This window comes from Bombyx mandarina, chromosome 07 (assembly GCF_030267445.1).
Source record: "Bombyx mandarina strain Sakado chromosome 07, ASM3026744v2".
Taxonomy (NCBI): domain Eukaryota; kingdom Metazoa; phylum Arthropoda; class Insecta; order Lepidoptera; family Bombycidae; genus Bombyx; species Bombyx mandarina.
Window position 1 is genome coordinate 8,980,037 of NC_143214.1, and position 15,432 is coordinate 8,995,468.

General features: G+C 35.6%; 1 protein-coding gene and 1 long non-coding RNA gene across 11 annotated transcripts in view; both read left to right on the top strand.

Annotated features, from left to right (window-relative positions):
- Positions 1–15,432, top strand: part of osa (trithorax group protein osa) — a 113,987-nt gene that overhangs the window by 12,641 nt on the left and 85,914 nt on the right. For all 10 annotated transcript variants that reach the window (XM_089728703.1, XM_089728711.1, XM_089728710.1 and 7 more), the window contains exon 2: positions 11,370–11,534. In XM_089728703.1, the coding sequence (XP_089584829.1) occupies positions 11,370–11,534 (165 nt within the window). The remainder of the gene's footprint in view (positions 1–11,369; positions 11,535–15,432) is intronic.
- Positions 1,047–9,774, top strand: LOC149502658 (uncharacterized). Its single transcript, XR_016323328.1, has 2 exons — positions 1,047–1,182; positions 7,245–9,774. It is a non-coding gene; the product is annotated as an uncharacterized LOC149502658 (long non-coding RNA).

Below are 15,432 nucleotides of genomic sequence, written 5' to 3' on the forward strand. Positions count from 1 at the left end.
ATGTGCTAAATTGACGTCTACTGTTTCCTAATCTTATTTCGTTCAAAGTATATCTTAGAAATTAGACGTTAGTTAGTACAACTCGTGATTAAACTGTGAAAGTAACTAATTTATTTGGTATATTTATAACTGCGACCCGCAAAAACAGAAGAAAAGACCAAATTTTTATGTTGTTGTTTATTCGCTGTTAACGATCATCGTGAGTTCGATTTCTCGTTGAAACCACGCAAAAATTTATCCCAACACACAACGCCAGTACTTTTTCTTTTCTTTTTTATTGCCCTTGTAGGCAGACGAGCATACGACCCAGCTGATGGTGAGTGGTTACCGTCGCCCATGGACTTCACCAATGCCGTACGTTTACAGTCTAGTGTTATTTGAGAGGAATTATGTCAGGAGAATGTTGATGATTGTAGGAATATCGGTTTCATATTCGCACCCGTTCGACATTTAGCTGTAACGTTCAAAACACGTGAGTATAAAAATAACAAATCTTTCTTTAAGTACAATACGAATGACATGTAGTGAAGGTGCTATTGTCAAAGACTACAAAAGGAAGATTAACACCGAGGGCGTGTTTTTGCTCGACAAACCAACAGCTCTTAAATTATTGTTTGGGTATAATTTATATACCAGAGACTATTTTTGTCTTTCGCAAAATTCAGGTTTATCAGTTTTATTGTATCCTATGAAAACTACCGCTACGAATTCAACAATAAAAGTCGGTATGTCTAAAAACGCAAATTTACCATAAATTAATATTTCAAGAAAACGTTGCTTTTCTGTAATTAATTACTTAAAACAATCTTATAATAATATGGTTAATATTTTACATTCTTTTAATGCACCTAATGCTACCTAGATGATATCACGACATGTGTGGTATGATAGGGTTACCAGATATCACGTGAATACTGCCCACCCAGAGATGTAAGGAAGGTCAAAGCCTCAAATTGTATTGCAAAACGGCTCTCCCACTTTACTTCAGATCGACAAGCATTGTTGTTTCTAATAATGCTAATGTTCATAATACGACCCACTACCATTAAATGAGTCGTCTATTATCAAAGGTGGCAATCTGTGCATTTGGACAAAAAAATGTTATTGATATGTCAATACAGATTGATTTGAATATAATCGTCTCCTTCAAAGAATACGGTTCAAAACCTGCATTAAATAAAGGTTAATACTTAACCTGTTACTTATCTAAGATGTCGTTCAGAAGAGTTTTGTGACTGCCATTGGAATACAAAGTCAATAATTCGTTTTTCTGATTTACCAATAATTGTCCAAAAGTCACATTGCCGGCTTTGATAATAGTCGACTCAAATATCGGTTGGCACTTGCAGCATTGTCGTATAAAGAATTTTACTGTGTATTTTTTGAAGACTCCCTTAGTCGCCTTTTGCGACACCCACGGGAAGATATAAGGTGGTATCATAAGAGGTTGATGTTACACAGCCAAGTGTATTTTCACGTTTTTGTTAGGAAAAGAAAGAAAACTGGGTAAAGATCAATAGCTAGCATCACGAAGCATCAGATTGTTTGTGAGATTGCTAGTATAAGTTTATACAAAACGAGAATTTGTGTAACAACATCATTATTAAACCAAATTTCCATACATAGTACTTGAATATGTTAAGAAAAGTTTAAAATCTGCTGAGTCATGCCGTATCCGACGGAGGCGTAAATATTAGCTCCACGTTTTGTCAGCACATAACGAGAGAGGGCGGTCTATACATTGAAGTATATCTACATTAAAAGGTCACGACCGCCACTCTAATGTACCTACTCCAGATACTATGTACCTAAAGGGAGTTCTTTATTGAACTGTCTTGGGTGGAAAAGGGGTCGGTTTATTAGGTCAGTAACACTTGTATTTGTTTGTTTACACTTGCGGTGCTATACTTTTTTTTGCAGTAAACAACAACAAAGTTTGTTTCGTTCGTGTTGGGAAAATAAAATAAGAATACTAGTGGGACTAATTCGAGTAGTGGTTGACCGCCATTAATTTTACTACTTGCAATACTGTCTGGCGTTTATGGCTCTCATAAGACTAGTGTACGTTTTTTTTTTTTTTTTTTTCTGATTAGTTAGCGAAAGTTATCTATATATTAATACGTGAAGCAAAAACTTTGTATCCCTTTTTACGAAAATTGCGCGGACCGAGGAGTATGAAATTTTCCACACTTATAGAGAATATAGAGAAGAAGTGCACAATGCTAAAAATTTTTTTTTAAATAATGCATAAAAGATACTTTAAATTCATAAAGAAAACATTACACACGCTACATACCATGTATTTGACGCACACACGCATGCATACTATTTATTGTCAAACTTTTGTTCTTGACGTCTGTGGTCAAATTGAGAATAGATTAAATATTGTTTGTCTTTGTTAATATTTTTTATAGTGTAGTCTTGTCGAAATTTGTGGTTATAGAAGTATAAAATACAATCATAATAGTGTACAAACTACAATTCCAATTAATTATAGTCGAATTTCGACTACTGCGGGACCTCTAGTTCTCATTATTCCATAATCATTATTCTATTTTCATCGTCTCATAGAAAAAAGTATTGTGTACATTGAGCACATACAATTAGGTCGTTCCTGAAATATAGTTTTTAGCGATGATTAATGTTGACATGCGTTGATTTATTCATAATATGGATTACATTTTAATATATATTTTGTAGTAGTTAATACATAATTCACATAAAATTGATTTGTCTCCCCGGTTCACGACTACGACGTTACAAATGAATTTTTCAAGTCTATTGTTTTGTGTGCAGTCAAAATTGAAAATGAACAAACAAAAATTAATGTTAGTCTAAATACATAAACATTGAAATTAGTTACCGAAATGACCGAACCAAGTTACGTAAAATTACGACATTTATCTGGATCTGGTATTAGAATAAACTTTTGAATTTTACGCTTCGTAAGTGAGATTATGTAAATTGTTTTCTCATGAACTTAGTTGTAAGTGCAATCCACCTGTTGAGTTACAACCGCGGGCGCCTAGTTACTGCGCGCTTGACATTCACGGGGATCGTGACGCCACAGACCGAAATAACTCTCCGTAACCGACCGCATAACAAGACGTAATGCTCCTTCTATTTATAGAATCTTATAATTAAATACACAGACATTTGTATTTACCTTTCGCTTAGTCCGTGACTCGTAGGCTCTAGCGTCGTTAAACGTTCTAACGTAATGCTGGTGGTAGGACCTCTTGGTAGTCTGCGCGGGTGGGTACCACCGCCCTGCCTGTTTCTGCCGTGAAGCAGTAATTCGTTTCGGTTTGAAGGGTCGACCAGCCGTTGTAACTATACTGAGATCTTAGAACTTATATCTCAAGGTGGGTGGCGCGTCTACGTTGTAGATGTCTATAGGCTCCAGTAACCACTTAACACCAGGTGGGCTGTGAGCTCGTCCAACCATCTAAGCAATAAAAAAAATAAAAAAAATGCAATCATTTGTCTGTCAATGTAATTTCGAAAGTGTTACACTTTGACCGAAATGAATTAAATTAATCAAAAGAGTTAAGTGAGATAAAAGAAACTGAAACGTACTTTTGTTTGTGTTTGTCCAACGCTGCAGTTCTGAATAAACTGTTTACGTATGCGAACAGATGATTCAAATAACTGTTCACATGCCATTGTTTGTACCAGATACGTACAAAAAGGGAACCGGTCAGCGATCGGTTTACACTTTACCGGGAGCACGCTAAACTTGAAATAATAATACCAGCAAATATTCAATCTCATTCATTTTTAGTTTGTATTGTACGAACTTATTTTTTTGTAGAGACTTGTAAAGGGATCGGCGGCGTTTAAAATGTATAAGAAGGCGAGGTTACACTCACACAATTGCGGTGTATTCGTGTTAGATGCGCATGTGGAAGAGGGAATCCCCAACTTTTTACAAACAAAGTTATGTAATGTTTGCTTGTATCCGTCGGCGCACACCGATGCCACTGTTTGTACGTATGCCAATGTTATACATTACATACTTCTTGTATTAGTCATAGGTCATTAACATTACTGTTAAATCGTGTTTACATTTTGTTCAAAACAATATTCTTTTAACGTTACCTTGGTATATAAATTTATGTCTACAAATTAGCATTTGAATCAAAAGCGACATCATTGTTGTAAGTTGACGTGTGTAACAGTGTTAATGCTCTTTTTTAATTGTTGAATGTTTTTCTTAAAACTAATGCAATATCAAAGCTGACCACCTATGAAATAATTGGTCGAAATGTGTGTATAGAGATTCTATCTCCTGAACTGAGAGCTTTGGATTCGAACCCGATCGAAGTCGGAATCTTTGGGAGAGATATTCTGTATTCGGGGTAATTTTTCACATTTCAAATCTATGAAGTCATAAGTAGAAGAGAACAGTCTGCCAATAAAAAATACATCAAGATTTATGATGTTTTTAATAAAAAGTTTAAAAAAACAAAACAGCTTAGTTATAACTACTTACGTATTACTCTACGAGAAATTAAGTATTTACTAACTTAACTACAAACAGTAATTCCATAGTAAATGAACTTCAATGAAACAAATTAGTATCAGGGTTAACAGGTCGTTGATAATGATAATGAATGACATTAGTAAAGTAAGTCGCGCCCTTTCTGAAGTCCGTTGGAATCCGGTCGCATTTCTAACGGCACACGCTTGCACTGTCGCTACGGACTCGGTTGGATTTTAACCCGTAATGCATCGCATGTCGCATAACCAGTTATGGATATTAATGCTTTTCCGAGGTTTAGTACTTGTTTGTTAAATATAAATGATACGAATTGTTTTATCTGACTAATTCGGCAACGCCTAGCCTGGACTACTTACTCATATTTACGCATTGCTAGAATTTTGTGCCTCTAACAACAAATATTGAAGTTATTGATAAAATATCAATAATGGCAAGGTTGTGATTGTGTACATGTAAATACCATGCGTTTAAGAAAAAAAGTGCATGTTATTGGTTATTACACAATAGAGATATTTTACTTGATAAGCGTCTAAAAGATGTCTTATGCATTTGATATCCTTATAATATTTTTTTCGGTCGACAAGAAAACTTTGACTATTGAAAAAACTACATTAACTCTAAAATCTGTTTGAATACTACTACGTTTTACTACTCTGCATTCAATCTTTCGAGTGAGCGAAAAAAAATATTGGAAAAGATATTAATAAAGCATATTTGAGGGCATCTATATAATACCACGAACAGTGTGTGCATCGTATCCCGCAAGAATCAATCTAAACAGACAGTATAGTGGAAAAATATTCAACTTCATTATCGTTCCTCAATAGCGCATATAAACAATATAATAATTAACAAATTTAGTTTTCCCCATTGTATCAAAATATAAAAAACAAAACGAAACTGACGATTTAATTAATTAATTTACAATTGGATAACACGTGAATTTACCTAACTAACCTATCACAATAAAATGAGTCATGCAGTTCGATTACATTATTTTTTAATTGTGTTGTTAGATATAACTAGTTAGTCTGTCTAACTAGCTACAGAAAGTGTATCGAGTAAAATTATTTTTTTGGATTTTATTAATCTAACTCGTTTCGTGATTCCAATACGATTGAGATTTCGACCTTACCTCAAACTGATCGAGATACAAGTCCGTATCTTTAGACATTTCGTCAAATATGCCTCCACTCTTAACTCATCCGATGACGCTCGAGCATTCCTCCCAAACTTACTCGAGTTTGGTATTTTTAGTCGACCATTACATTATTCCTCCGCTTTACTCGAGTGAGGTAGAGTCGTGGTATTGACGCAATACGACGACGTCATCAGTTTGAGGCAAATTTGATCAAGCTAGCATCAAACCCATAGAGTTCTGCAGTCTATGGTCATTGTTTAATGTCAAAGTCAAGCTGCCACTGTCTGTTTGACACTAGAAGCATTGAACTTGTTTGATGTTTTAGTTGCACGCACACATATTTACGAATAACTCGTGACTTGACAGTTCCTTTACTCCACTCCGGTGAGGAAAATTTTCGACGGACGTTTGAGTGGAGTTTATTTTTACGATTAAGCATACCAAAACTCGCGTTGGAGGTTGAGTCCGGTCGAGTTAAGCTCGTGTGAACGACTAAAGATACCGGGGACAGACGTACCCCCTTTATGTGTCGCTTCTAAGTCCCACAAGAGGGCTTTTGTCAAAGCTGACTGAAAAACTGATCCGTTGTGGTTTTTTCGCGCTCGCCATATTTGCTTGAGGTATTTTTTGACAAGTTGATCCCTATTATGTAAGCCTGATAATAATCAGATCATAGCGTAAATAAGGCTGGATCGAATGTTTAGCTTTGCTGTTCGACAATGCAAAAGCGTCAATTATAATCATTCACGATGTGGCAGCTCCTTAATTGAGATCCGTATCACAAGCGCAGGGAAGCGAGACTCCCGACAGAAGTCTGCTATCTGACTTGCGTCTAAACGACCACAGTGCGTCCGTCGCTAAGATTACATGGCCAGCTCATTTAGTGTTGGCTGTAATGCTCACTTATTGAATGGGTCTCTAGGCCACTCAATGCGGTATAGATTCAAGACTTCTGGATTCTTGCAGACGACGCAGTGCTCAAATCATAACTCCAAAATCTGAAATGTACTAAAATAATTCTATTAGTAAACTGATATACTCTACAAAATAAACTTAGTTAAAAGACTTGCTATGTTGCTATAAGTAGATTTGTTTTTGATTTAGAAAGTTGATCAGTATAAGGACCACAAGGTGAGTGGTGGTTACCTTCGCTCATGGATAATAAATTCTAAAAACGCCGTGAAGGTTAAACGAGATTAGTGATTCCAACTAGCAAAGATTTTACTTAGATCCGCTAGCTGGCGAATAGTAAAGATAAAACGGACTGAATCATCTCAAACAACAAATAGATTCCCTCCAAGGTCCCTCTTGTTCCTGAGATTCTAGATTGCCAGTCCGAATCTCCCACTTTATATGGATTCAAATTGAAGTAAATGGTACAAAGGAGCCCTTACCTAGATATCAGAATCCTCCAATTCTGTGCTTTAGCATTTATTGGACGAGCCAACTGTGTAGTAAATCTATAAATGAGTCGTCTATTATCAAAGGTGGCAATCTGTGCATTTGGACAAAAAAATGTTATTGATATGTCAATACAGATTGATTTGAATATAATCGTCTCCTTCAAAGAATACGGTTCAAAACCTGCGTTAAATAAAGGTTAATACTTAACCTGTTATTTATCTAAGATGTCGTTCAGAAAAGTTTTGTGACTGCCAATGGAATACAAAGTCAATAATTCGTTTTTCTGATTTACCAATAATTGTCCAAAAGTCACATTGCCGGCTTTGATAATAGTCGACTCAAATGTATCAGTATCATACTCGTAATCTTAAATCTGTTAACCTACACAATTATTATTCTAAGCAGTTCTGCGTAATAACGAGTCATGTGTAAGCTGTGACGTCAGTATTCCTTTAATGCGAACAGTGTCTTTATGTCACAGATACATATCACAGCTGTTTTACTACAAACCGGTTTGTTCACGCACAATTTGCATTATTTTAATACACGTTGTTACTTGGTTTTGTTTTTTTATTTTTTTATTTCTGGATTAACGTGGAATATATCTAGTAAGTATAGATTCGAAAAACGTTGTACAAAGTAAATTTAGCTTTTGTTTTGTACGAATTGAGTCAATAATCGATAAACTTTGTCTGAAGAAGGTGATAAATATATATTTTTAATGTATTTTTAAAAATAAATTGTAAACGGAAAAGATATTAAAAAAAAAAACAAATTGTCGGGTTATCTTGGTTCGAATATTGAGCCAAGGTAATAAAATATTATATCGTACTGTTTATTGTGTAAACTGTCAAGTTATTGGTCGTTTTGAAGTTGATGAAAATTTTGTTGAAGCGTCTGTTACAGACAGCTCAGACTTACGAATGTATGTACATACCTCCCAACTCGTCATCCACAAAAGGAATTTCTATTTTTAATGGTCAACTAATACGCGTTATTGATAAGAAAGAACAAATAAATATCCAGATAGAATTCCAACTCGCCTTATAGCAAACCAAAACCCCGGCCTACAATAGCAAATTCACAGCACTCGAGTCAATCAAAGAAGAAGATAACCTAAATTGTGTTGATTTCCGCAAGCAATATGAAGAACTTGAGTACAGTGATATATCGTCATAAGAGCTTAATTAGTTCCGTCGTAACCTTGCTCATATGTGAAATTGGGCGTATCTCAAAGCAATTTTCCCCATTAAAATTAATTGAAATGCCATTAATCCGTTCTATCTCCCAAAAAACCACCTCAGTCGTTTTTGTTAGGTGTTTTTTTAAATAAAAATATGTATTTACAAGAAGAAACATTTATTTATAAATAACAAACACACATATTCTATAAAAACGTAATAAAAGATTTTTTTTTTAATGCTTAGATGGGTGGAAGAGCTCACAGCCCACCTGGTGTTAAGTGGTTACTGGAGCCCGTAGACATCTACAACGTAAATGCGCCACCCACCTTGAGATATGCGTTATAAGATCTCAAGTATAGTTACAAGAAGTACCTACGGAAGCGCTTAGTTTTCAACACGCTTTGGTCATTTTCACCTGCAGATCGTTTAAAAAACTGTCGAAGTAGATTTGTTTTTTCCTCCCTTTCAGGATATGGCGGAAATGTGTTAAGCAAGTTTCGTTGAACAATTTCAATGCACGACCAGTTGCAACTTTTTCGTTGTGATTTTTATCAACGAACTCTAGGACCCGTAGTTACAAAAATAAATGTGACCATGTATATATTAATATGTGAAGGAAAAACTTTGTATTCCTTTTTACGAAAATTGCGCGGACCGAGGAGTATAAAATTTCCCACACTTATAGAGAATATAGAGAAGGAGTGCAGAATGTTATTTTTTTTTTTAATTGTGCCTAAAAATACATTAAATTAATAAAAAAAACATTACACACACTACCATGTATTTGACGCACACACGCATGCATACTATTTATTTATTGTCAAACTTTTGTTCTTGACGTCTTTGGTCAAATTGAGAATAGATTAAATATTGTTTGTCTTTATTAATAATTGTCTAAAGTGTAATCTTAGCGAAATCTGTAATTACAGAAGTTTATTAGTCTTTGAAAGTAGAATCATAATAGTGTACAAACTTATAATTTCAATGAATTATAGTCGAATTTCGACTACCGGGCGACAACTAGTGTTTTATAAATGTACAAAAAGCAAAAAACGCAAACCCAACTTGTCAAAAATGCTTCGAAAACGCGAGAAACAAGCATACAGATTGAGGTCTAGTCTGAGGTGGGAGAAACGGTTAGACTGTTAGGTGTAGTGTGCGATTCCTTGTATTTCAAATCCTGCTCTCATCTCAACGAAAGATATCGCTTGCTTGGCGGCTCGTATTTCAAAACACTTGTATATTGAGGTACCACTGCAGTCCATTTACTTTTTGTTTAGTTTACGTTTCAGTTTAGCTACAATTTGATTTCATTTGCAAATACTCAATCCTATCCAAGAAGAAAGATAAAATTAAAACATTGTATATGTATTATTAGTGATGTGCTGTGATAATAGTTATTGATTTTCTTTATGTACATAGTTCACATAGTAGTATAAGGTTCGTTGAACTGGCCGCGGATATTTTATGTTAAATTGTAAGGTGTGCCCAGAAATGTTTTATAAGGAAACAGAGTAGTAAGTAGGTGCGTAGTGGGTGGAGATGATACGCGGGGTGGGTGCGCATTCATCCGAGGGTCAATTATTGCATAAATCAATACGGATGTCGCCCTATGCGGTGGCTCTTTGTTCCAGTCGACTTGAGAGATACGAGGCCCGTCTCGGCGGATCCAGCTCTGTTCGGAAAAGTCGCTGAGGTATTGCGGGTCGAATGATTACTTATTAACGTAGGTAGAGGCTAGATGGCACGGGCGGGTCGCTACGAGCTCATCGTGCGATCGATGCCGAGTTGGCCAATAGCGCGCCGACGCCCCTCCGTCGTCCTCGCCCTGCGCAACCCTCGCCTTCCCCTCTCGCGCATGCCGCACCCCGCAACGCCGCCCCCATAAATCATTGAATCCGCCATAAAACACCCCGATGTTCGTAAAAATGTAACTCTAATTGGCGAACGCCAGTCTCGTATCTTCTAGTCAAACTACATCCGGAAACCTTCAGAACGAGGCCGGAGTTTGGAGATGTAAAACATTGATCAAAGAGAACGCCGAACCCGACGCTCATTCCACCCCGCTCCACCAGCGGGGCTCGTACGAATAATTGAATTTCCATCATAGAACAAAATGAGAGTTGAAAACTGAAGCGAGCGACTTTGTTGGCATAGTGAATTATTTTGGACGTCAATTATTTAGACACGGTATCTGCGTCAAAATGATGCAAAATAAAATACATTAAAAGTTCGCTAATTTATGTAGACCGGGCTGGTTTATTTGTTTAATTAAAGGTTTATCAAATTTATCTTAATAAAGTATAGTGATTTGCTCAGTAAATAGCTACATGGAAGCTTAATGATACCAGTTATGGAGTTTATTTAAAGAATGAATTAACTAAAAACATATACAATAAAATAAAAATGATACGGTACTAAACAATGTTATATCTTTGAACGTAAGAACTAGATTCGAACACTCAATGAATAAAGTACTGAATGTTACCCCAATACCTACTCAGATTTCAGTTATTAGCGTATACAAACGCAAACATTACATTGTTTTTCTTTTTAACTGGAAAGGTTAAGTCCATGTCTCGTCTGTGAAATTACTAAAGACCTAGTGATGGGATCTCATTGGTTCTTTATAGATTAATTCATTTTCATATCGATCGACGAAATATTAGAGTCAGTAGTCAAGAGGCACCTTACCGTTGCAGGTTTACAAAGCGCCCATCCACTGGAATTCACTAGATGATTAGGCAATTCAGATAGTATTCAGATAGTTTCAAATCGGTTTTTTATTTATCTGCTGGATTTCACGGAAATTTTCTTTATATGTCGTAATCACTTTTTAATATTAAATACTTTTTGTGAAGTTTATACAAAGCATATTTAATTACGTCTTGCGTTGGTCAATATTTATTCTAAATTTGTTTTTTGTCGCTTCAAACAAGATGGATTTGCTCTGTGGCACCCACTATGAACGTATTATGTAAAAAAAGAACTTCATACAAATGACACTATTCAATAAGATACCTTTAGTCTCGATACTTTTAGGGTAGGGGTCAAAGAATTTTATGGTATTCTAAATAATAGATTTATCTCTTTGTCTCCGTTAAAACTTAGAAATAATTTTGTTATTCTTCAACAGCCACCTCGGGGATACGTAGCACCTCCTTACGGCGCTGGAGCGCCAGGAGGACCCCAACAACCCCCGGGGGCTTATGGCCCTCCAGGTGCTTACCCTCAAAGGTATCCGCCGCCGCCTGGCCCGCCCGGAGCGCCGAATTCACGACCGCCCTTCTCGTCACATCAAGTAAGTTAAATTCTCTTTTTTTATGTCATTTTTACCCATAAAAGAGATTCTCAATCAAACGGTATTATACTGTTGAAAATCGTAAGAAATAATTAAATGAACATGTTGACATAATTAAAACTGCGATTGCGGTTTAAACTCGCGTTTTTTTACAGTTTTCGTAGTCGGAGACGACTGAAGTGTTATTCGCCTAAAAATAGACGCTAATTAGCACAATATCATAATGTTAACGAGAAATATTTTTAATTATGTCTAAAACTCGCGAAAAACAGGAAAATACACCAAATGTTGATAATAAAGACATTCACAACAAAGCCATTGTTAAGTAATAATGAGTTAACATACAATGATATCAACCTAAGTAGTTTTATCTAATACTTGATTTAGTCCACAATATAAAATTTACTAAGTCGTAAGCTTCTCATAATACTAGATACATATACCGTCAGCATATCACAATTCTCATTACGTTATTGCATTAGTATGTCATAGATAATATGTGTAAACAACACATAAACACTATATACATACACATTAATTGCAACGTGGATAGTCTATACATTTGTATGGTTACTATACATACGGATTAATTCTGATTGATGACCAAGATACTGAGATATGCAAACCGAGTTCAATGCCCTCTGTTTACAATGCCAGATATTATACGTATTGTATAGATGACTACGAACATCGGAACCGATGATACTGAGATAAGGCGGATAAATTTATGTGTTACAATAAATTAAACAATGATTGTAGGCAAATACGTAGCTCATAGTATTTTGTTAAAATAAACAATATTTATGTTTTAATTTAGATGTTATATATTTTATGTTCTTGAATCGTGTAGTGTGTGTGTAGAAATGATTACAGGATATATGTACATACATTCACCGCAATACGAAACATTGAAGATTTTATAAACGGTTACCGGAGCCCATAGTCTATTTTTTTTTCTTGCCTAAGCTAATAGCTTTGAGAGGCTATTTCAGCGTAACCTTAACTAGTAGGTGAGCTCACGGGGCTCAAACCTGTGGACGTGGCTAACACAAACCCTAGCAAGAGCCGTGCTTCGCAGAATCTACCAGCGGATCGGAAACGCGACCCACTGAGAAGATCCGGCGAGAAACTCACTGGGCTGTGTCTATGGGTTAATTCGCTCGTCGAGCCCTTCGTCGCAAGCGACGGGTTCGACGAAGACGGTGACCGGGAGCTTGTGGTACCTAAAAGCACTGTCAATGGATCGGCAGGATCCGTAATGACGTGTTTTGGGCGAGAGTCTATGGCATAGACATCAACAACGCAAATGTGGCCACCCACCTTAAAATGTTGAGTTCTAAGTCTCAGTTTTATAGTAAAACGACTCACAGTGGGTCGATTCTATGATTTTAGTGACTTAGGGACCAACTTTGTTTTTTTATAATTTTTTTTATGTAGATAGATAGAGCTCGTTAATCTCAATAATAATTGTTTTGGGCAAAAATTACAAAAACTTTATAGTTTGGTCAGAAAAATGTGTTGTGTGATTTTTTTGTATGGAGCGGGTCACATTAAATTAAATTCCTGCTAAGTACCGCGAGGTCCTGCTTTGAAACTTTATTTTCCTTATACCTTGTCTAGTCTACTATCATTTGATGCTATGAACATGTGCATAAAGTTGCAACTCTGCCAAATAAATGGATCGAAAAAAATTAATAAATACATAGAATAAAAACCTTTTTTTTTTTTTTCGTAAGTGCTTTTAAGTTAAATTTGATATGGATTAGTAAGTAAAAGCACGTAATGATACCCATATTTACATAGTACCTAACAACAATACATTTAGTAGGTCTCTAATTATGCAATCTGTCTAAATATTATATATTTTGTTTCACCTTTCGATCTTTGGGTCAGAAGACGAAAGAAGATTGTGTAAAATATCCTCATTAGTCGACCTTCTACTTCTCATTCTTGAATAACATCTCTCTGTATATTTCCGAAAATCTTTATTGCGAGCTTCCGCTGCCTCTTCCGAGAGTTTACCTATATGAATGGCACCAAAGTTCTTCATTACTATATATCACTGCCATGTGCCAACAATTTATGGATACTGGAAGGCATATATAATACCAGGGATATACATTAACATACAATTCTGCAGTATATCTAAAAAAATCCGAAAATTTGGAAACGCGCTCTCCAGATGCAACAGAGTGAAGAATCACGTGAAGCCTCTCTATTAAATCTTTACGTATTCCTGTTATGCGGGCTGTTTCTTCTGCATCCCTGAAAAATCTTCTGGCAGTATTGCCATCATTGGTTGTTCCTACTCCTTGCTTGACAACATCTATAAGTAAACCGCATTCCTTTTTAAACGCTTGCTGTATAGCGCTCTTTCTGATTGATATTTTTTCTTTGTCATCCCCCCTTGCAACCCCATTTCTTGAAGTCCAAACGATAAGACGCAAACAAAAAAGTGTCATATAAAAAATAATCTCACAGGAAACTACATACGATGAAAAAATTGTGAAGTAATAAAATTATATTTACCGATATGAAGTAAGCACTCCATGCATCTTATCCAGGCATGTAAAGATGGCATTCCATATTGGAATATTTCTTCATTATTTTCTCTTTGATAAGCAAGTCACTCCAAAAAACTCTGACGGTTTTGCTTTGCAAATATCACAGACAGCAGAAAATGTTTCTGAAAAATATGAGGTTATTTTGCCGTCTATCATCATCATGTGCAATTGATGCTTAACTTCAACTTGTTTGATTTTTGATGGCTGAAGTCTTTCTATTTCTTCTGTTATGCTAGCTTTTATAATTGTCACTGTTGACTGCGTTTCTTTTGTAAATTTAAACATTATTGGACGGCAATAAAAAGTTGATGAGGTCGTTTTCCCAAACAATTGTTCCATCAAATTTCTGAAGCCTTATAGGAACTAGACTGACCATGAAAATAGATGAATCATCAAACTCTGTTTCAGTTTTTTGTTTATAATTACTTTGACCTGGGGCTCTATCAAAGCCTATTTGCTTATAAGCAGTAGCTCTCTTGCAGAGTCCAAATCCGAAGTAATCACATCTAAAAGCCTATATAGCGCCAAGTTTAGTAAGGCTTGCATTTTAATAGCAGCTCCTTCTTCAGTAATAATTACCTCGTCTTTCCCTGGATAACATTTGGTCTTTTCTTGCTTAATTTTATATTAAGAAGGGTATAAATCAGACCCATTTTCACTTGCTGCTTCTCTTAGGTTTATATACTGCCAATGCGTCTTCGTTTTTGCCTGGATCCCAATTCTTCAAAAGGTTTTCGAGGTGCAAAAATAGATGTCGAGGCTTCTGTAGTACATTTGAGGGTGGTACATTTTCAACATCTTCAGTATTAGAAATCTCGAGCCTTTCATGTGCAGTGTTGATAGCTTCAGGTATCATTCCTTCGGGCCAGTTTATTGCACATTCTAACCAATCACATTTTTTTCTTATAAACTGTGCTAACATGCGACTACTTCGTTTCCATATTGCACTTATATTTGAACAAAATTGCGTACTGAATTTTTGGAGCTCAACATTTTTCTCTTCGGTCACGTTTATTTGATTTTGTAGGAATTGAAAGAGTTTTTTATTATCAGACAGCGATTGTAGTTGCTCTCTTAAAATCATAAATAATCCTAAATTGTTAACAAAATTATCAATTATAACGGAGACAGCAAGATCACAACGACAATCACGAGATGTTAGTAGTAGTACGAATAAACGAACACTAGTTAGTATATAATAAACATGGTCACTTTATACTTCCAGAGACAAACAAATGTTTACTATATTTTCTACTACCCAGTAATGGCTACTTAACTAATTATCCTCATTAAATAATGTTAACTATCTTAATAATTAGAGAGATTGCTTAATT